Below are 21790 nucleotides of genomic sequence, written 5' to 3' on the forward strand. Positions count from 1 at the left end.
TGTGTTTCTTTGCATTCCCTACAGAGTATAGACTAGCACTGGGAGCAGTGAATCTCCCTCCTTGTGGCTATGTGTGCCTAAGGCAGCTGTAGCTTTACTGTCTGATTCCAGTGCCTGAGCTCTGGAATTTTTCATTTTCCTCGCTACAGCATTGGTTGAGGACATACGTGTGCTGATGCCACAGCATTGCACTGAGGAACGAGGCTGCTGAAGCAGAGGGAGTGAGCACTGAAGTCTTATGCTTTGGCCTGTGGCAAGCTAAGGCAGCCCCATCACCTTCATACCATGGCACACAATGCAGTTTCTGCTGCCAACAGCCTCTGCCTGGTCTGCTACTTGTGCTGGGGTTGGAATTTGAGGAACAGCCTTGCCACCTTCTCCCAAGCTTTATGCAGAGACAATGCAGGACAATGCAGGACTCAGCCACTTTTTTATTTCTGTCATATATCACTGAGAGAAGCTTAACTTGCACTCAACTGCTTTACTTACGACTTTTCAGGGAGAATCTGTCAACAGAATCAAATTTCTCGTAGTCAGAACTTGCATTTTAAGATATTTGATCTGTTTTCAAGAAAATCACAATGATAGGTATGGCAGACTATCATATACAAATTAAAAAAAATGTTAGGACCTTAGTTTACACAGTTCTGGAAGGGAGGGTGGAAGAAGCCAGGATTTCATGCAGTTGATCCTGTTCACTGCAGGATACCTATATGAAACATGATATCCAGATAACTCTTGGCAAAATAAGAGTGTCATTCATATTACATGATATTTATCAAGAGATTATAGTGCTGAAAAATCCAACAATGCAGTTTAAAACTATGCAGACATAAGTATAGCATTCTATATTTGTGCAGCATTTGAAAGTAAAATTGAAACAAATCTTAATCACTTGTTTTGTAATGAAATATCTTGTGGAGTTTTGGTTTGGTTTGGTTTTGTTTTCCACCGAGCGCTTTCACATATTTTAGCCCAGATTCTTAATTGCATGTAAGTTGGTGAAAATTGAGCAAAGGGTCATTTAAATCACCAGGTTAAGTAAGGCTATCACAACAGCAGATCCAAATTGAAAGTATTGCCAGCAGGTCAAGGGAGGTTGTCACCTTGTGAGGACACACTTGCAACACTATGTCCAGCTCTGGGCTCCTCAGTACAGGAGACCTGGACATCTTGGAGAGACACCAACAAAGCACCACAAGGGTGATGAAGGGATGGGAGCATCTGAGAGAGCTGAGACTGTTCAGCCTGGAGAAGGCTCGAGGGGTCTTATCAGTATGTGTACATCCCTGAAGGGAGGGTGCAAAGAGGATAGAGCCACGCTCTTCTTGGTGGTGCCCAGTGACAGCACTAGGGTCAATGGGCACAAACTGAAACACAGGATGTTTCCTTTGAACATCAGGAAACACTTTTTCACTGTGAGGGTGACTGAGCACAGGGGCAAGTTGCCCAGAGAGGTTTCTTTGTCCTTGGAGGTATTCAAAATCCATCTGACTATGGTCCCAGGCAACTGACTCCATATGTCCCTTCTTGAGCAGAGGGGTTGGACCAGATGATTTCCAGAGGTCCCTTTCAACTGTAGCCCTTCCTTGATTCTGCAATTCCGTGATAATATTTAAAAACATAGTAGATATATTTAAGATTTTTTTTTTTTTTAATGAAACCATGACAGTAGAGGTCTTGCAATGCAAGAGGAATGCTCTTTTCTAAATGGAGATACAAGAATGGAGATTTAAGTTCCTTGAAAAAATAGCAAAGTAGATTATTTTTATAAGAGCAAGAACTGTTTTCTTTAGTACTTAAGGAAATATTCATGAACTTAACTCTTCACAAAATTAAAGGAAATCTTTTTTGACGGAAGTAACTGCGTATGTCAGAGTACAACAAATTACTTTCTTGACCATACAAGCCATTTAAGTGCCATTTTTAACTCCGTTCTACACCCATGGTTTTTCTAATATTCACCTTGCTAGATTAACAGACTGGAAAAAATGTAAAGGAGAGAGTATTTCTATTCTCAGTGCACAGAGTTGGCAGTGAATCAGATATTTCAGGTATTTCTGTGACTATGTAATCAATTTAGATTGAAAATTCATTTATTCTTTTTCAAGGAGTGTTGCCTGCAGGTTCAGCTGTTGTTATACAAATATATGCAAGATCAGACCAAATATATAAGACAGGTTCATTTCAAAATAGCCATTTTGTGTTTTGTGGAGACACGTTGCTGAGCTTGATGCACTTGTGATCACCGTTAACACAGTGCAAGGGAGAACAGTATCTATTGCCCCTTTCTTCTCTCATACTGACCTCGAGTATCCATGTCCATCATAAAGCTTCCCGTAGGAATTTTGCATTATTTGGTTAGTTTCGTTATTTAGGACAGGATTCATCCATCTTTAAGAAACTGAAAGCTATGTACTTACACTGCACCTGTATTCAGTGAGAGACACTTTTACAGGTGGTGTCTTTGTTAAGATGGTGTCCTAAATAAATAGTCTTCTGGGAGTTTGTGTTGCAGAGCATTTAAGCAGAGTTAAAACTGCTTCAGGTGAATCCTTCCCTTCGGTAATGATAGGTAAAATGATGTTGGCAGTTGATTAAAAAGAAATCCAGACTTGCTTTTTATTTTTATGAGCTGTATAATCCCTATATTCTTGGCCTGTCTTCTCCCTGAAGTCTAGTGTAAACAAATATATATATGTCAGAATGGTAGAATCCAAGTGCCTGGGAGAGAGAATCTTGCAAGCCTCTTGCCTCTTAAACTCCTGGGATACTCTTAATTTATTGTTTTCCAAAATGAAGCACTTTTAGGGTGCATTCCCTCTGACGTGTGTTAAGTGCCTTCTGTAGAATGACATGAGTTGGGCAGTAGATGCTAGATGCAACTTTTTTTTCTATCTGTCAAAAAGAGCTGAACAAGTGACTATCTATCTCAGTTCCAGATGCCTACATTTAGTTAGAAGGATCCTACTTTGTTGTGGTGTGTGTCTGGGTAGTTTTTCATCGGAGTGGGAAGGATTTCTAACCCTCTCCCCCTGTCCTCTAGCCAAGTCAGCTGCCACTGAGTTTCCTCAAATCTGTTGTCCATACAAATTCTTATTCATCTTCCCTCCTAATTCAATGCACAGTTTATAAGGAATTTGCATTTCCAGAGTTAAAAGGGATCTAGTATATTATGCATGGGCCAGCTATGCACCTGTGAACTTATGTAGTCAACACATCTCAAAGAATCACAGTTACTCTAAAGTTCAATCACGTGGTGACTAGTAATCTGGAAATCAGATCTAATATGAAAACTATTTCACTAGATATGATACAGGTACATGTGTTTGATAATATTTTAAGTACGTCTTGTATTCTTGTGTGGTTCTTTCATTGTTCTCTCTGGACTTTCTGCCTGCTTTGCTTTATTTTGTTTGTCTTTTTTGTTTTGTTTTGTTGGGTTTTTTTAGTTGCTTGGTTGGTTGGTATTTTCTTCTTGTTTTCTCATTTGTTTCATATTGCTAGGAACTTCAAGCAATCCCAACTTTTGTCATTTCTTTTATGAAATTTAAGGTAAGGGTAATATGCTTCAGAACAATTGCTTGAATTGGACCTTTTGTGCTTGTTACCTGTTTTTATCCTGCACTTTTTTGACTTTAGATTTTGGGTGTTTTTATGAACATTGATTTGCTGGCCTTACATTATTCTTTCCAAAAAAGCAAATAGATTAACATGATGAGCCTCTCTACCTTCTTACATGAGCTTATCCTAACAGCCTAATGCTTATAATTTCAGATAAATATTATAGAAAAGTAAGTAAACTTTCCTATAATAAGTCTCAGACTATGCTTTTGGTGTTCTTAAGTATAGCTATAAACATGAAAAAATAGATTACAGATCAATGTTTCTGCTCATCTAATCTCATTTTAGATGGATATTTTTATATGGCACTAGGTTTATAGTGTAGATACTAGATTGTGTATGTGATTGTGTAAGTGATATATGTAGAGTGTGTGTTAAAAGGAGAGAGCATTCATGTGCAATTGCATGATATGCACTGCTCCTTTTTTCACTTGAATTATGATATTTTTTAAATATAATTTTTAATAATCTTGGACATTTAGGTACTTATAATTGTCTGGTATTAAGTGAGAGAAGCTCAGAAATCTAACATGCAGTCTTTGAGATGAACATTTGGAGGTGAAACTGGAAGACAGCAGAAATGCATGTGTTATGAAACAAATAACAAGTGTCCCTGCAGTCAGTCAACAGTGTTAATAGCTTGACCTGATGCAATTCATTACTTTGGTTCCACATTAATTTTTGTGTTTTCTTTTTTTTTAATATATAAGCAATAGCTTATTTTCAAGTAAGCACGATCAAGGGTTCATCTCATATTTTGTGTATCTAACTAGTGTTATGTGTTGAAGTGAAGATTAATACTGATAGCAGAATTATTCCCATCATCTCAATCCATTCCAACAAGTTTGGGTAGCTTTAATGAGTCTGTGTTTTATATTCTTAGCCTTACACAGCCACAGTGCATTGCTGCTTCAGCTAGTGAAGATTTGAAATGACAAAAGATCTGTCAATTTCTTTATCATGGTATAAATTTAGTTGTAGAGGAAGCACAATCCTTCATAGTATTTCTCGTGTAAAGTCTTGCTCTTTTTGTGCTCTGATGAGCAAGTTATTCAGAAGATGATCCTGTCGCCAGCAGAGTTCCCCAATGTCAGAGGAATTTCCTGAGTAGCAACTGCAAAAAAAAATTTTCTGAGCTACTCCAGTGATTTACTGCCTGCTTTTACAGATGGACATTAATAGCTCATCCCTGAAGATGGTGCTTGGCTCAACATTTACCATTCATCTGTGATACTGTTGTCAGTGAACGTGTTTCAGTAACACAGATACATGTATACGTCCAGTAACACATACATATAAACTAGAGTTTTCAAAAGAAATAGTGTAATTAATTGAATTCATGTATAAAGATTTTTAAATGGACTTGATTTTCTCAGCACACAGGCAATTCGATAGTTCAACATCCCTGAAAGAACAGGTGACTTAATTTTTTTTAGATTTAAAAGTTCATATTTGAAAATTCTATCTTGCCTGTGCCTGAGAATTTGAGCAGTTCACCTGATGTGTAATTACATATTAGAGAAGCCAACAAAGTACTCCTTTTCTAGTCTGTAATTAAATTTCACATGAAACACAGATATATATTTTTAGCGCTTCAAACACCGAAGTATTCTGTGTTATGTAATTTTCAAATTAACTCTAGCATATCAGTTAAAAAATAATGTTTTGACTTTAAGTCCGGGGTGAAAAATTTCTTTGTAAATTTAAATTGTACTCCCTTTTAATATTGGCACTCATATGCCCTTTTCTCTGATTCTTTGATCTTCTTTGATAGTTGAGTGCTCCAGTTCTGTTAATCTCTGCAAATCAGCGAATATTCATACAATAGTGTCAAGATAAATTAATACTTTAAAATTCTGTTTGTAAGTAACATGCAGAAAAGAAGTTACCGTGGCTTATATAAATTTAAATAAATGTGATCAGAAATCTCAGTGATCCTCACAGTAGGGGAAACACAAATACTTACAATTATATTAGATAAATTTTCTCTTATGGTTTATGTTCTGATCTGTATGCTACTAAAGATGTGCAGGCTTTAGAAAATAGTTTACATATCTGTAAGAATATCCTTTTGATATATTTTTTTTTTCTCAGAGCAAGAACCACTAGGCACTAATGAAAGTCTTGTTTTAAGAATGATAGTTCATTAAACCTGGGCATGTTGGTGACAGGTGCCTTGATGTCTAAGAAAGTTAATATTTTGTGCTTTTTATATCAACCAAGGACCACAGAACCAAGTTCATAAGTGATAAGTGATGTGCTGAACTGGAAACCTGTGAAAAATGTATAAATAAATAAATATATAAAATGCCTGTTGTGCATTGTTGCGCAGTCCTTAACAGCACTCAGGCAGTTACTGAAACACCTACATCAGCAATTAAGCAAAATAAACAAAAAAAAAGTCTAAATAATAATAAAAAAAAATCACAGAAGATTCAATGCCACCTGCTAACTTTATCTCTTCACTTAGTGTCAGAGAAATGGTATGCAGTTTATGAGAGGTGTGACTTTTCCTGTGTTCTTTATCCTCAAGTGCCATAGAGCTGTTCTAGATCCTGGTGATACTCTATTTCAGAAAGATTTGGTCAAACTCTGCTTTAGCCATTATTAAATTTTTAAGCTGTATTGACAGGAATCTTGCAAAATACTTATTTTGCACATATTGCAGCCACACAGGTGCTCTTCTTGCAAAGAGTTGCCTTAAGGAGGTGCTTCTCAGCAATAGGAACGTGAGCCGTAGAGGAATAAAAGCCATGATTTACAAAACTGAATTTATAGTGTGAATTAAAAGAAAAATACAACATTGTAACACACTTTTTCTCTTCCTGACTTCAAGAATATCTTACTTAAAGTTTTGGTTAGTAGGATTGTTATAGGTCTTTCAATCCATTAAGATACATAGTTTAGTGTTGCCTTTATGGAGGTGACAGCTAAATACTAACAGAGATCTCAACAGTCTTGCTAAAGTTACAACTTCTAATGAATGGAGTGTATTTAATACCAAAGTTCTTTTTTTTGAAACCTGAATGAATTAAGAATTCTCTCTTATATTCTTCTACTCATAAGGGAGTAGTCCTGGCTTTGCTGTTTGTCTCAAACAATCTTGATGTTATTTTTCCAGGCACAGAGCCAAATGGAAGACTAGGAATTTTATTCTCTTTCTGTATATTTAAATGATCTGAGAAGTTGGAATCACTAGGAGTTTGGGCTTCTTGGGACACTGTGCAGCTAAGGAAACCCCAGCATTACAAATAGCTGGAGCAGGGAAGTGTCATATGTGTCCTACACCCTTTCTCAAGTACCAATTTTGGGGATTGTCAGAAGACAAGAGCATGAGCTATAGTGAACTTTGTTCCAGCACAGCTGCTCTAATATCATGATAACCTCAGTGGAACTACCCAGCTAAGAATTTACCTAGTGAGTTAACATGTATAATACCTGTGATGTTTGCACAATCTGTTGTGCAAATTCTGTCCAAGCAGCTACTGCTGTTTTGAGTAGAATTAGTAGAAATACATCTAATAAGGGTTTCTTTCTTATCTGAGGGTCCTGTCCTTTCCTCGGCTGAAATGAAGCAGTAGCTCTACACTTTTAAAATTATTAAGGGGAGTTACATTTTACATATTTCAGGCAGCTTTCAAAGTAAGGAACCATAATTGACTTCTTTCCCAGGTTAGGATCTTTTCTTAAAAGAAAGTGTATTGTTTCTTAAATACAGTCAGTGGCTATTCTTTTTTGTCACGTGGTCTGTTTTTTCTAATGCCATGTAATGCTTGAAACTTAATCACCCATTTTAGGCGATTAACTCATATGATTTAGTGTTGCATTTGTTCACGGTAATAGACCTGTTTCTGACAGATTTTACAGTAATGTGGCTTATATGGTTTCAAAGCGTAGCTTCTGATTAACAGCCAGCTCATACGGTTCATTGGTTGGGTATCTGAGGTGGACACTTGTAGCCCACTTTATGAGCCTGCTTACACAGCACGCAAAAAAAACCTTTCTGTTGTCTGCTAGCCTCATATAACACACTCACCAACCTTGAGATTTCCTGTTAGCATTTTTCTGTTCACTGCCAGGTCATTGAATTCTGCAGAGATCCTTGCAGCCTTGCAAAGCACCAGTGCCATGACAGACTGAAGTGTTAAAGCAAAACTGTAAAACATATATGCTGTTCTTCAAAGCTGTAAGATGGCGTGGAAGTAATAGAAACTGAAAAAAATGGATTCTCTTTCACTATTTTCATTTTCCTTGTTAAAACATTCTCTATCAAAATATTTTCCCAACTTCTTATCTCAGAGCTTGATGCCAAGGATTGCTCTGAGGTCACTCAGAAAATAATTATTTTCAGCAATAACAGACTAGATAATAAAGTGGTGGTAAAAGATGATAAAATCCTTTCCCATGTCAGCTCAATTAACTTTTACTGAAAAGTGACTCTGCAAATATGTTGGAGACTAAAATTAGCTGTTGAGGCATATTTAAAGGACTTTGTGTTAATTTAATATCAAATGAGAACTGCAAATAATATCTGTGTCACAGCAATGTCACAAATTGTTGTGATTTCACCACTTAAAGACTCACATCTAGATGCTGAGTTGTCCTCTCATACTCAGGAAGTATTTTTCAGTTAGACTGTATGAGGACAACTGATGAGAGAACTGGGCCCAGATGTTCCAGTGGCTTTCACTACAACTAATGACCTTGTTTTGCTACAGAGATGTTAGTTTCTGGACTATATATGACACCTCTACTAATAGGCTGTGATGCTTTTCTTGTGTGTGTGATTGCACTAAATCATAGAAGGAAGACAGATTGATGCTGAGAGACCTCAAAGTGTGGGCAGAACAATTTGAAAGAGATTTAGTCCGAGCACAGGTGGCAGAAACGAGCTTACAGGAAAAATACCAGGTAAGAACAGGGAAAATTTTGTATTATAAGACCTTATTGTCATCATTATGTGTAACATGTACTGCAGTATTTTATGCTATCTGTATATATGCAAGTCAATAGACTGTAGTTTAGACAAATAAGGACACAAACTGTCTTGCCTTTTATTGGTGGAGGATTTATAATGTCAGCTCCAGCTTTGCTACGTAGAGCAGCGCACAGATGGTTTGCCTAACACGGAGCTTTTTCTAGCAGTGTGAAGGACTGTCCTAGTTAGAAGTGAGCATGTGTCTGTACAGTCCTTCCAGATCCTGCGTGATATAGCTCAGATAGGAGGTATGACTGAAGGCTGAATGAGGTGACAGGTGGAGAGGACAGGGCTTAGAGCTTCATTTTTAATCCCTCTCTCAGAAGTTAGTTTCTAAATTGGAAATACAAATTTTGGCCTAAATTTTCTCCTAAGATTGGCTATTCTCTGAAAGCAGCCACTGTTTATCCCGAGTAGCATTTGATCCATTTGCTTGTTTATCTGATCAATTATTTTTTCCTTTCATATAGGGTTCAGACATCTGATAACTGAAGGGAGATAAAAAAGCCCTACCTATATTTCCCTGAAGGATTCCATATTCTGTTAAAGTGCATTCTGGTGTAAATATACAAGCTTACTGCTGCTCCTCTTTGGGAAGGATTAGGACTGCTATCAGTACAGAATCATAGATTGTAGTACTCAATAAATGTTGAAGAGTTTCATTCTTTGTACTGCATTGATTTGATTTTCTCTTTGTACAGTCTTTTAAGCATTTCAGAGTACAGTATGAGGTAAAAAGGAAACAGATTGAACTTGTAACCCAGTCGTTAAGGAAAGATGGTAAATTATCACTTGATCAAGCTATGGTGAAGCAAGCATGGGACAGAGTTTCTTCCAGGGTAAGTTGAAAATTATTATGCTTTATATTTTTTATTAAATGACAGATTTGAATTTAAAATCATTTAGACCCTTGTTTGCTGTTGATTTTGTTAAGCATTAGGAACCTAAAATGAACCAAATTTCTATAACTGTTTAATAATTTTGCATTTGTTTTGAGATTATTTATTGCACTATCATCTTTAATATTGCTTGAAGATAGAATATGAACTTCAAAAAAATGACTATACTTCACAGTTTCCCTTTATTTGAAAGTGTGTTCACAGTACTTTGCCAAGTTCAAAATGTTATTGATGAAAAGAAAAGCGTGAGCAATGCCTCTTTGAAATGCAATGTTTTAATGTAAATTGCTAGAGTTATCTGAGAAATTATAACATTTTTAATATAACTAGATTAAAAAAATGTGTAATAATAAATACTTTATCAGTAAATAAGGCTTTAATGCTATTTTTGGCCTGATTGCAATAGTAACAAACAAATATTAGTATTTGTGATAGTAATTTTGTAATAATTGAGTGAAAAATCCCAAATGAGTTATATTGTTTGTCCCAAATGACAAGTTATTAAATCCTTATTACTCAGTGTATATTAATGGATTTTTTTTTTTTTTTCATGTCATATATTTAACAGAGTATCTGTTTAAAAATATTCTGGAGTATTGATGTAATTTTCATTATTTTTGACTCCAGTAGCTGGGATTGCTAATAAGACACAGTATTTTATTGCTGTATTCTTGACTCCGCAGTCCTTTCAGACACGTTTTCACTTTACATATAGAAAATATGTTCAAAATAGAGACAAAAAGATTTTATGCAAAAGTATGAAATAAATTACATTGGGTGGGAAAAGGTCTCACATCCCTTGCTGTGCCTGTTAACTGATGAAATTCCAGACCTTTAGCTTGTCAGTTGTTCTAGTTTATATGGTCAGTTCTCTAACTCAATTACAGTTCTCAGAGAGAAATAAATGAATCAATGAATGCTTATAGTGATTTTGTTGCCTGTGAGAATGCTATAATTTCAGAACTAATGTGAAGTAATATGCCTAGGTTTATGCCTCAAACATACTCTGTTATGCGGGGGTTTGGTCTTACAGTATAAAGTCTGATTTTTCTCAAAATACTCGTTTGTATAATTAAGCAAGGAAGGAAGTTCAATCCTGTTACTCTTATTTCCTAGCTACTCGATTGGCACATACACCTTGATAAATCTCTTCCTGCACCTCTGGGTACCATAGGTGCTTGGCTCTATAGAGCAGAGGCTGCTCTGAGGGAAGAAGTAACTGTTCAGCAAGCTCACGAGGAAACGGCGAATACGATACACCGGAAGCTTGAACAGCATAAGGTAGATCTACATACATTCATTCTGTGCATTATATTTCATTGTTTCCAAAGCCATAAATGATCCCTACTAATAGAATGAAGTGAATTTTCAAAGTGTTGTGAGAACAAATAGCATGAGAAGTCCCCTCTGCTGTGGCAAACAGGAAACTTTTCCAGATGAATTTGAATACCTTTTCCATTATACTGTGCTGAGTGCAAGTTTTCATTTAAAATCAAAACTGTGAGGCTTTTCTGTACATGTATGTAATTTATATGAGAATAATGTAGTCAGAAATTGTTAGGTAATAAGAGAAACAGAACCAGTAAATGTGATGGAGAAAGGAAAAAGATGCTGTAAAGAAAGACTGCATTTGCTGAAATAAAGCTGTATTTTATATTGCTTTTTTTCTTTGTCACTACTATTTTAAAACTTGATTGTAGTTTTCGTATTTTTGTGTTTTGGATATGTGTGGGGTTTTTTATTAAAAAGTAATGCCATACAATGAAAAGCTGCTAAGCTTCATGGTCATTTTGGAACAGCTGGGTCTTCGATTATTCTTTTCTAGAACAGTGGCTGCTTTTCTAACTCAAGTGGTGGCTAATAAAATTTAACCAAAACAATATTAAAATCTAAATACTGTTTTCTTTCAAGGTCTAGTCCCTTGTAATGCTAAATTTCATTAGCTTTCTTGTTAACATCAAATATTCCAGGGTTCATAGGATTTGACATCTGTTTTAAAAAAGCGTCTCAAACACTTTTTTGTTCTTATAATCTGAACACTATAGACCTCCTTTTGATACACTCTTAAGAAACATAGGAGAGTGCATCCTAAACTGTATTTTCTTTGTGTCACGAATGCTGAGGTGAGGGATTTCTATGTCAGCAAATAAATTTTTATTTCAGTTAGTCTATGCCAGGGGAGTTTTCCCATGGGAATGAGATGGGAAAAGCTTCAAGAGAAACATGTGTAATTATATCTGTTCCTGGAGTTTGTTTTGTTGCTCAGATTTGCAAAATGAATCATAATGTGCTATTGGATAGTACCAGAAATGCATTAGTGGGTTTTTTTCAATCCTTGTTTACCAGGAAGTTGTTGGGATTGTTTTTTTATGTTTTTGTTGAGATAACATCATATCTTTCTCTATATCTTTGTATGATCTGATATGGGTTATTTGAGTGAACTTTATAGCTAATGGTCATTTTGAAGCTAATACAAAATGTACCAGCTTATTTGGACAAACCTTCATGCAATTGGGCAAGTGCTTAAATTTTTTTAGTTAATATTGCCACCAAGATTCAGAAATTAAGGACAATGTCTGTGTTTGTTGAGGGTCATTTTTCAGAGCAGGACTTCACTTCATGAGAACACTGTGTAAAGGTTTTCACCAACTTCCAGTAGATGTTGGATAAAACTAATGGGCTTTATTTTTACTTACCAGTGCGTGTTAGGGGCATTCCTTTTTGTCTAGCAAGGTCTCAAATGCAGCTAGCTGAGGTACTTGTTCCAAGTCTTTCCTTTATGTGAGAGCATGTTAGTCACAGAATGCCCTCAGTGGAGCACTAGCCATGCTAAAATCAGTGCATCCCTTGCATGTGAGAAAGCCTAGGTCATTTCTCTTCTCAACAAGTTGTTGGCTGAAGTGGAAAACAATGAAGTGAGTTGATGGGGGTGGTGGGACCACTTGATGAGCCAAGCGAGTGAATTACCTTTAATTTCTGCTGTGCAAAGACTAGGGAGAAAACCTTCTTCAGTACGTAGGAATAAACAGACATCTGTGATCAACGCACAAGCCTGCACTTTGTTCCCCCAGGTGACAAAGGAGGACTTTTGCATGGTTTCCTTTGCTAATAGGCTTCTGAACACGTTGTGCCAGAAGCTGTCTGTATGCAGTAAAATACCCACTGTCGTGTGTCCTCTCAGCCACTGGGGACTTGGTGTGTTATTCTTACAGTATCTCTTCAAAGACTACTGCCAGTCATTCATTTTAATATGTAATCTCCAGGAAACCGTTTGAAGCGGTGTTGCTTAGTTACAGTTGAAATGTGTTCTGCTGTAAGGTTTTTGCTGGTACACTTCTTATCACAGGAATACAGGTCAGGTACCACATTCTTCATTTGTTCATGTAATATAGAGCGAGTGATTCTGAAATCTTTTGATGCTGAGAGGGTGAAAAGTTTACTAAATACTGAATATTCAGCTATGGATCTTCTGCCTATATATAGTGGAGTAGATTACTTGCTGAAAAATTGAATCTGTACTTAATAAAGGTTAGTATCTATTATAAAAATGTAAACAGTAAATTTAGCAAGATTATGCTGTTGTAATATTAGAGTATTTGCAGACTGCATTGAGTATTTGCAGACTGCATTTCAAGGATTATTTAATACAGTTAAGAGTTCTTTTTTTTTTTTTTTTTTTTTTTTTAAAATCTTTGCAGTGTATCGTCTGTTTTAAAATCTTCCAGAATTGTTAGACACAGCTTTAGCAGAGTGTCTTGTAAGGGGGGGTCTTTATGTAAATGTTCTAGTTGATGTAAATGCTTTTGTGGTATGCATACCCTTGCATGCAAATGCGAGAACATGATCAAATAGTTAACTACATTGAGTCATCAGTGCAGGCTTAAAATTGTGCTTATTAGTTAGATAGCCTACTGTGAGCCTTCTCTCTCTCTCTCTCTCTCTCCCTTTCTCCCCTCGCCCCTCACTCTCTCAATCTCTCATTTTCTTAAAATCAGGATCTGCTGAAAAACATAGATGCTCACAAAAAGGCATTCCATGAGATCCACAGGGCCAGGTCTGTTAACGGAGTGCCTGTTCCACCTGACCAATTAGAGGATATGGCAGAGAGGTAAGGCTTTTGATGTGAAATTCACCCGCTGTGAATGAAAGGGAACCTGTTTGCTTTTTAGTCTGTTCGTGTAGAAATCGCTGTCTAATTATATTTCTCAGTGGCAAGTGTAAAAAAAATTGGAAGGAAAAATCTCCTAGCATATACATAAAAATATAGCAAAAAACCTAATGCATTAAAGATTGATGAAAATCGAAATAAGCTGTGAGGTCTGGAAGGGAATACTTTTTTACACTGATCCTGTTATTACTTGTCCCTGGAAGAAATGTTATGTAACCACAGCCAGTATGCATGTGAAAAAAAATAAAAGAAAAATGACTTTGCAAAACTTAGTAACAGATGTAAACTGATTATTTTTATGAATAAACAGAAAAGTAATTAATTTGCTGTTCAAGAGCAGTCATCAGATCATAATGCATAAATAAATGTTTGTAGACTTTGAATTAAGTGAAAGATTAGAAAAATAGCTGAACTGTAACTAAAGCCTTCAGTCTCTCCTGCAAAAATGAATATTGCTGTATTTTACTACAGTGTGATTCATTTTTTAGGTTTAATTTTGTTGTCTCTTCATCTGAGCTCCATCTGTTGAAGATGGAGTTTCTGGAACTGAAGTACCGTCTACTGTCACTCTTAGTCCTTGCAGAATCAAAGTTAAAATCATGGATTATCAAATACGGAAGGCGAGAGTCGGTGGAACTACTACTTCAAAATTATATTGTAAGTTCAGGTTATTTTCTTTCCATAATTATTTTTTAAAATATTCATATTTAAGATTACTGGAAATCAATAAAAGAACAGAAACTGAAATTAAACTTGGCAGATATCAACTTTATGACTGCATTCTTATGGAATATTTTTTCAGAGGTGAATCTGTGTTCCCCATGGAGGAACTTTGGTCGAAAGGCTAAAAGCGAAATTCTCTTTGCACCATCTCTTCAAAAACAAAAGTAATGTCCCAGCTTCTAACTGTCTGACCATCTACTTATCAAGCATATCTGGAAGTTCCAAATACTAAATTTTTACTTACCTTAGGTAGCAATTCCAAATAACTTAATTTCATCTTCTTTTACAACTGCATAGATGCAGTTTATAGTGACTATTCACAGATTAAGTGTAGAGATAGAGGAGGTATTTGACCTGTAGTCCCCCACCGTACTTTTACATGAAGAAAAAGAAGTTACGCTACCTCTGTGTACTTGTTCAATATAGTAGACTGATAGCTGAGTAATTTTATTTTTTAAATAACATTTTTTCTTCTCCTGCTCAGCATTAGTTTATTAAACCCATTACTTTATATCTGTTCTGGAAAGAGATTGCTCAGCCTCTTCATGATCCATATATCATGTGAAGAAACAGGCTATTGACTTCGAAATGCTCATTGGTATCTTCCCTTTTGGTCTTATGCTGCTGTATCTTCTTAAATCCACACTTGCAGTGCCAAGTGGCTGGTAGAACAGTGCCACTACTGCATTTCTACATGAGGGAATGTCAGGAAAATGTGCCAGGGGAGATTTAGGTTTGGATATTAGGAAAAGGTTCTTCACCCAGAGGGTGGTGGAGCACTGGAACAGGCTCCCCAGGGTAGTCATGACCCCAAGCCTGACAGTCTTCAAAAAGATACTGGAAAACACCCTCAGACACATGGTGTGAACTGTGGGGTTGACATATGCAGGGACAGGAGTTGGACTTGATGATCCTTGTGGGTCACTTCCAACTCAGGACATTCTATGATTCTACATTAGGATGTGAGGTATTCTTTCAAAAGCAGGACAGAGCTAAATACTTTTCCCCCTTCTGTCTAATCCATATGAGGAAAATTGCACAGGAAAATTCAGTTTGGAAATAATTCGTACAGTTAAAGAAGCATTCAGAGCCAGGACACTGCGTAGAGAAAGGTATTGATGCCCTCACACTTTTTAATGCTTTGGAAGAAAACTTCAAACTCAAGTTCCTCTAGAATTGAAGACGTGTTCACACTTTTGCCTTTCTATGTTTATAGTTAGGAACACATAATTCAGGAGTTAAGCCTTGTTTTGGACAAGCTTTGCAAAATTCAGATGGTTATTTAAAATAATGGAGTTTTCTAGGGTGATGTGCAATAGCTAGTAGTTATAGTGCATTTGTATACTCTCTAAGACTAGCGCAGAAACTACTAGAACATGTCAAGGGAAACAATGAGGAAGTGGATAGTCTGACTTTGGGATCATTATTTTCTATCGCTTTCTTATTTTTTGCTTTAAAATGAACATTAAGTGGTGAATCTGTATGTTATTTTGAAATTGCCTCAGTTATTCTTGTGCTTAAGACCACTAATGCTGAGATGGTCATTAGGGGAAAGAAAATGCTTCCTTGGATCATTCATACATCTGCATCGCATCAACGTGAGAAAATTGGGACAAGAAGATAAATAGAGCTCTGTTTCAGGCCTGATTACCTTGACTTCTGCCTCCTTCCAGGTGTCCAGTGATGGAAAGAGACTTTATTTGCTTTGGCTTACCTGGGAACAGTTTGATAGGATGAAGATCCAAGTGTTATTCTTTCAGTAAATTAGGAGTCTTACGTAGGAATGCTATAGTCAGTACCTTGTAGTCAGTGACTATACTAGTAGGAGATAAAAATGTAATTGTTTGTCTGCCAAAGCAGACAGAAATGTCAGCATTCTAGGAACATGCGTAGTTAGGATCTGGATAGAACATATGCCTGGAAAATATTTATGTACTGTAGCTGAAAAATAACAGTGGTGGTTGTTACATTATTCCATCTTATTTTCACCTGTCTGTCAAATACCAGGATTAAAGGTCAGTATAAATTGTACGCCAACAACCTGAAGAATTCACTGTACCAAAGTCTCAGCTGTAATGGAGACACTGGGTACAGTTATCCATGAATTTAACCCATGTTACTGTGTTTTGGCATTACTGTATTAGCATTTTTTTAGCACCATATGCTATATGAATCTGGAAAAAGCTACATTATTTTCTTTGAGGGATCTTGTCAGATGAGAGAACATTAATCAATAAAATGTCAATATTTATTTTTTTAAAATATTTCCAATTGCTCTTGAGATCAGTATTATATATAAGTAGTTTGATACAGTCTTTTACTTTCTCATATGAAGTCTTGCAGTTTTTGGTTCAGAGTAAAAAGCTTGTGTGTATGGGTTTGGCAAAAGTCAAAGTCAGGTGTTTGACACATAAGTCATAGTAAAGTATGTAGTTCTTTATACATGCCAGATATTTTTTTTAACAGTAAAGCAGAGGAAAAAAAGGGATTGTCCTTGACTTCTAGTTTCCTTGGTTATAAACACATTTCCAAATTACACACTAGATAACTGTGGTGATTGAACATAACTGCAAAATGTTTTAAGCTAGAAGATTTTTAGATATATACTGGCAGATTATTTTTTAAAACTGTTTTTAGTGTTTATGTAATGTATGTTTATGAATACACAAAATCTCATTCTCCTCATCAAGGTACATTGAACTTTGATCTCATTTAAAACATTTTTTTACAAAAATGACACTTGTACACATAGAATTTTGTCTATTCTGACACTCCAAAGCTTGTGTAGACCTATGTGAGATGTACTTGCCTTAATGTTGTAGATCTTAACTGAGAAAGCTTGGGAAGTAGTGTAAGTTACAAAACCTTTCCAAAACTCTAGACAAGTACATTAGGCAAGGCGATATAAAAACCTTGTAAAAAAGCAGATTTTTTCCCTTTTTTAACAGTGGTAATGGAAGATACAATATGCTTTCATGATATAGAGATAAATATCACACTTAACCAGAGTAACACTTCTGAAAGGCATTTATAAAAGAGTCAGTATCACTTGCCATGAGGGATAAAGAGGCATAAATGATAAAGAGCTGTAACTCTCTGACCAGAATATTTCCAGATAAAATATTCATTGTGCTGTAATAGCTAAAACATCACTCACAAAGGAAAAGCGCTGTGTCACTCTTTGGAAAAGCAGCATCTTTTTGTGCACTGTTTCCTCAATTGTTTTTTTACCAATTACAAAGGAGGTAAAGGAAACATGAAGAACAATTCTGATTTTTTTCATCTCTTACAGTGAAACCTGCCTATCTTCAAAGGCTTAAAACAGGAACAATTTTTAAAGTTTGATTGGATTTGATTTTTGTGGTGACCCGTATGGATAAAGTTTTCTCTTTTATTAAAATGATCCACTTAGATGTCAGTGTAAAACAGCTTCCGTTAAATAACTTTGAATGTGCAGAAACTGAGCAGTTAACTTAAAAATATTTTATGCTAGTGAGTTTTAGCAAGTCAGCAACTAGCAGACTAAGAATATATTAAATATTCTTTCCATATGCAATGTAAATGAACTGTATTTATAAAAGGAGACTCTGCTGTACCATTAATTTTAAAAGGTGAAATTCATCTATTATTTTATAATGATGATAATTTAAATATTCTTTTATAATGGTGAAAAAAATGGAGGAATAATGAAGTTAAAAGTTGTCATCTTTGTCCTGATATAATTTAATGGAAATTATCCTTATTCTTAATATCTATCTTTATTTTGTCTGTTGTATTTTTTTTTCTTTTCAGTCTGTTATTGAAAATAGTAAGTTCTTTGAGCAGTATGAAGTTACTTACCAGATCTTGAAAAGAGCAGCTGAAATGTATGCCAAAGCAAATGGCTCAGGTAAATGCCTATATTTTTTTGTCATGGGGACACCATTTTAGTCTCTTTACACAAAAGTATCCCCTAAAAAGATCTCCCAATATTTATTTCTTCCATACAACAGAGCTGTACAGCAGCTGGAGTTCACCAGAGAGGCTATGGCCTCTGGTAGCAATTTAATATATTTTCTAGTGTGAAGCCAGCAGGTACAGAGCAACCTATTTTCCTGGTGTTAAGATTTCTTAATCATCAGAAGAGGGTGTTAATTTTCCGACTTCCTAATGGGAGAAGTCCATGGTCCATGACAGCTTCTGGATTGTTTCAGTGCTGTTGACTTGACCCAAAAGTGTATCAAAGATCAAATTAAGAGTAAAGAAGATCATATTCTGGTGCCTGGAAATGTGCTTTGGATTGGCTTCATTTACTAGGAAAAAAAAAGAAATAATTGGTCCCAATATTGTAGTAGCAAAAGTATCCCCCAAATTATTGCGGATTCTTTGTTAAATGTGAAAACCTGTAAGAAGAACCCAAATGATAGTTGAATTATGGATATACATGAGAAAAATGTGTAGCTGATTCAATAACTGCCTCCTGTAATTGCTGAACACTTCTGAGATCAGTGGCAATGCATGAGGCCGTTACTTGACCTACATAGTTACAGAGATGAGATGATTTTAATCTCTGCTGAGGAGATAACACAATAATGTCAGTGGAGGATTTCTGCAGCTGCTGATGTGGTTAGCAGATGTGGAGAGAAATGGATATAATATTTTTGTTATGAGATTTAAGCTGGTGATGGTGACACTGAAGTTTTATGAAACTAAACATTTTTTACAAGGTGTTCTTACAAAGAATAAAATTAATAGATTTATTCAATGCTATTACAAAATTAAATAACAAATTTTTTTATGAATTCTTTTATTAATTTTCTACATGTTGTATGAAGTGTCAGGACTCTCTTGGGTCCTTTTTCTTTTTTCTTTTTTTTTCTTGAATGAGAACACACTTCATTGCCATGAGGAAAACACTAAAAATTAAATGGCAAAAATTAGCAGCAGTTTGGTTTTCAAGTTGGTGGAAGGAAGATCAGGATTTCATTGAGTAGTCTTCAATTCAGACATAATATATGTTCTGCATTTCTAAGGAAAATTTCTCTCTTGATTTCTTTTATTGCAGATTAGAAATTAATACCACACTGAATATGCTGTGTGACTGTTTTAATACAGCACTCATTTGATGTACTTTCCTTAGTCTTTAATTCACAGCTTTAATTTCTCAGTTGTAATTTTGCACTAAAATTAGGCTGTTAACTGGGAGTATGGATGTAAAAAACCTACTGAAATAGAAGTTGCAGTAAAATATAATCTCCTGATGAGAATGGATAAGCATAATATAAAATTAAGATTTACATAAATAATAATGAACCAAAATAATCAATTACTTTCCATATCTCAGTGGAAGAAGTTGAGAATGTGATGAAATTCATGAATGACACAACAGCACAGTGGAGGAACCTCTCTGTAGAGGTGAGAAGTGTAAGAAGCATGTTGGAAGAAGTAATTGCTAATTGGGACAGATATAGCAGCACTGTGGCAGGTCTACAGGCTTGGCTGGAAGATGCTGAAAAAATGCTGAATCAACCTGAACATTCTAAAAAGGTATGCACTAATAGCATATGTATCTGACTATTTTGTAAATTGTGAAACATGGGAAGTATTTTTCCATTTGCTTAGGCTGTTTTACAAAATGTCATACAAGAGGGAGAGGTTTTTTTTCAGTTTCTGGCATACTCTCTATATGAATCACAGCTGTTTCTATGTTTGCACATATAGCATGTACAAAGAGAAATATACACACAATACAAACAGAATCACAGAATGTTAGGGATTGAAAGGGACCTTGGAAGGTCATCTAGTCCAATCCCCCTGCCAGAGCAGGAACACGTAGATGGGGTTACACAGGAATGTGTCCAGGCGGGTTTTGAATGTCTTCAGAGAAAGAGACTCCACAACCTCCCTGGGCAGCTTGTTCCAGTGTTCTGTCACCCTCACTGCGAAGAAGTTTCTTCTCATATTTAAGTGGAACCTCCTGTGTTCCAGTTTGTATCCATTGCCCCTTGCCCTATCATTGGTTGTCACCGATAAGAGCCTGGCTCCATCTTCGTAACACTCACCCTTTACAAATCTATAAACATTAATGAGGTCACCCCTCAGTCTCCTCCAAGCTGAAGAGACCCAGCTCCCTTAGCCTTTCCTCATAAGGGAGATGCTCCACTCCTTTAATCATCTTTGTTGCTCTGCACTGGACTCTCTCCAGCAGTTCCCTGTCCTTCTGAGGGGCCCAGAACTGGACACAATATTCCAGGTGTGGTCTCACCAGGGCAGAGCAGAGGGGAAGGAGAACCTCTCTCAACCTACTAACCACCCCTCTTCTAATACACCCCAGGATGACATTGGCCTTCTTGGTCACAAGGGCACAGTGCTGGCTCATGGTCATCCTGCTGTCCACCAGGACCCCCGGGTCCCTTTCCCCTACACTGCTCTCCAACAGGTCGTTTACCAACTTACACTGGAACCTGGGGTTCTTCTTGCCCAGATGTAAGACTCTACACTTGCCCTTGTTCTATTTCATTGAATTTTTTGCCGCCCAACTCTCCTGCCTGTCCAGGACTCGCTAGATGGCAGCACAGCTTTCTGGCATGTCAGCCACTCCTCCCAGTCTGCTGTCATCAGCAAACTTGTTGACAGTGCACTCTATGCCCTCATCCAAGTTCTTGATGAATATCTTGAATAGTACTGGTCCCAGTACCGACCCTCAAGGGACTCCACTAGATACAGGCCTCCAACTGGACTCTGCCCCATTGACCACGACTCTCTGGCTTCTTTCCTTCAGCCAGTTCGTAGTCCACTTCACTACCTGATCATCCAGACCACACTCCCTCAGTTTAGCTGCAAGGATGCTGTGGGAAACTGTGTCAAATGCTTTACTCAAGTCAAGATAGACCACATCCACTGCTTTGCCATCATCTATCCATCACCTTTCCAGGGATGGAGGTGAGGTTGATCAGTCTATAGTTACCTGGCTCCTCCTTCTTGCCCTTTTTGAAGACTGGAGTGACATTTGCTTTCCTCCAGTCCGCAGGCACCTCTCCCATTTCTCACGACGTGACAAACATGATGGAGTAGTCTAGTAGTGACCTCAGCCAGCTCCCTCTGCACCTGCGTGTGCATCCCATCTGGACCCATGGATTTATGGATGTCCAGATTGCTTAATTGCTCCCTAACCCAGTCCTCATCAACCAAGGCAAACACCTCCATTGTCCTGCCTTCCTTTGGGGCCTCAGGGGTATGGGGCTCCTCAGGACAGCCTCCGGCAGAGTAGACAGAGACAAAGAAGGGCCTACGTTGCTTCTAGTGTGGTTTTATCTGCCATGTATTTGAAAAAGATATTTCTGTTGTCCTTGACCCCTCTCACCAGGTCTAATTCTAAGGAGGCCTTAGCTTTTCTAGTTGTCTCTCTACATCCTCTGA

At 36.7% G+C, this 21790-nt stretch overlaps 1 protein-coding gene across 18 annotated transcripts in view; it reads left to right on the top strand.

Annotated features, from left to right (window-relative positions):
• SYNE1 (spectrin repeat containing nuclear envelope protein 1) overlaps positions 1-21790 on the top strand; it is a 300382-nt gene that overhangs the window by 72242 nt on the left and 206350 nt on the right. For 16 of the 18 annotated variants that reach the window (XM_065057381.1, XM_065057392.1, XM_065057386.1 and 13 more), the window contains 7 exons: positions 8428-8535; positions 9304-9441; positions 10618-10782; positions 13497-13609; positions 14158-14326; positions 18185-18281; positions 19716-19918. In XM_065057381.1, coding sequence (XP_064913453.1) covers positions 8428-8535; positions 9304-9441; positions 10618-10782; positions 13497-13609; positions 14158-14326; positions 18185-18281; positions 19716-19918 — 993 coding nt within the window. Of the gene's footprint in view, positions 1-8427; positions 8536-8831; positions 8851-9303; positions 9442-10617; positions 10783-12861; positions 13030-13496; positions 13610-14157; positions 14327-18184; positions 18282-19715; positions 19919-21790 lie in introns of those variants that run through there. The other 2 variants (XM_065057394.1, XM_065057395.1) reach the window with 2 other exon arrangements.

The sequence above is a fragment of the Columba livia genome, chromosome 3, assembly GCF_036013475.1.
Source record: "Columba livia isolate bColLiv1 breed racing homer chromosome 3, bColLiv1.pat.W.v2, whole genome shotgun sequence".
NCBI classification, from domain to species: Eukaryota; Metazoa; Chordata; class Aves; order Columbiformes; family Columbidae; genus Columba; species Columba livia.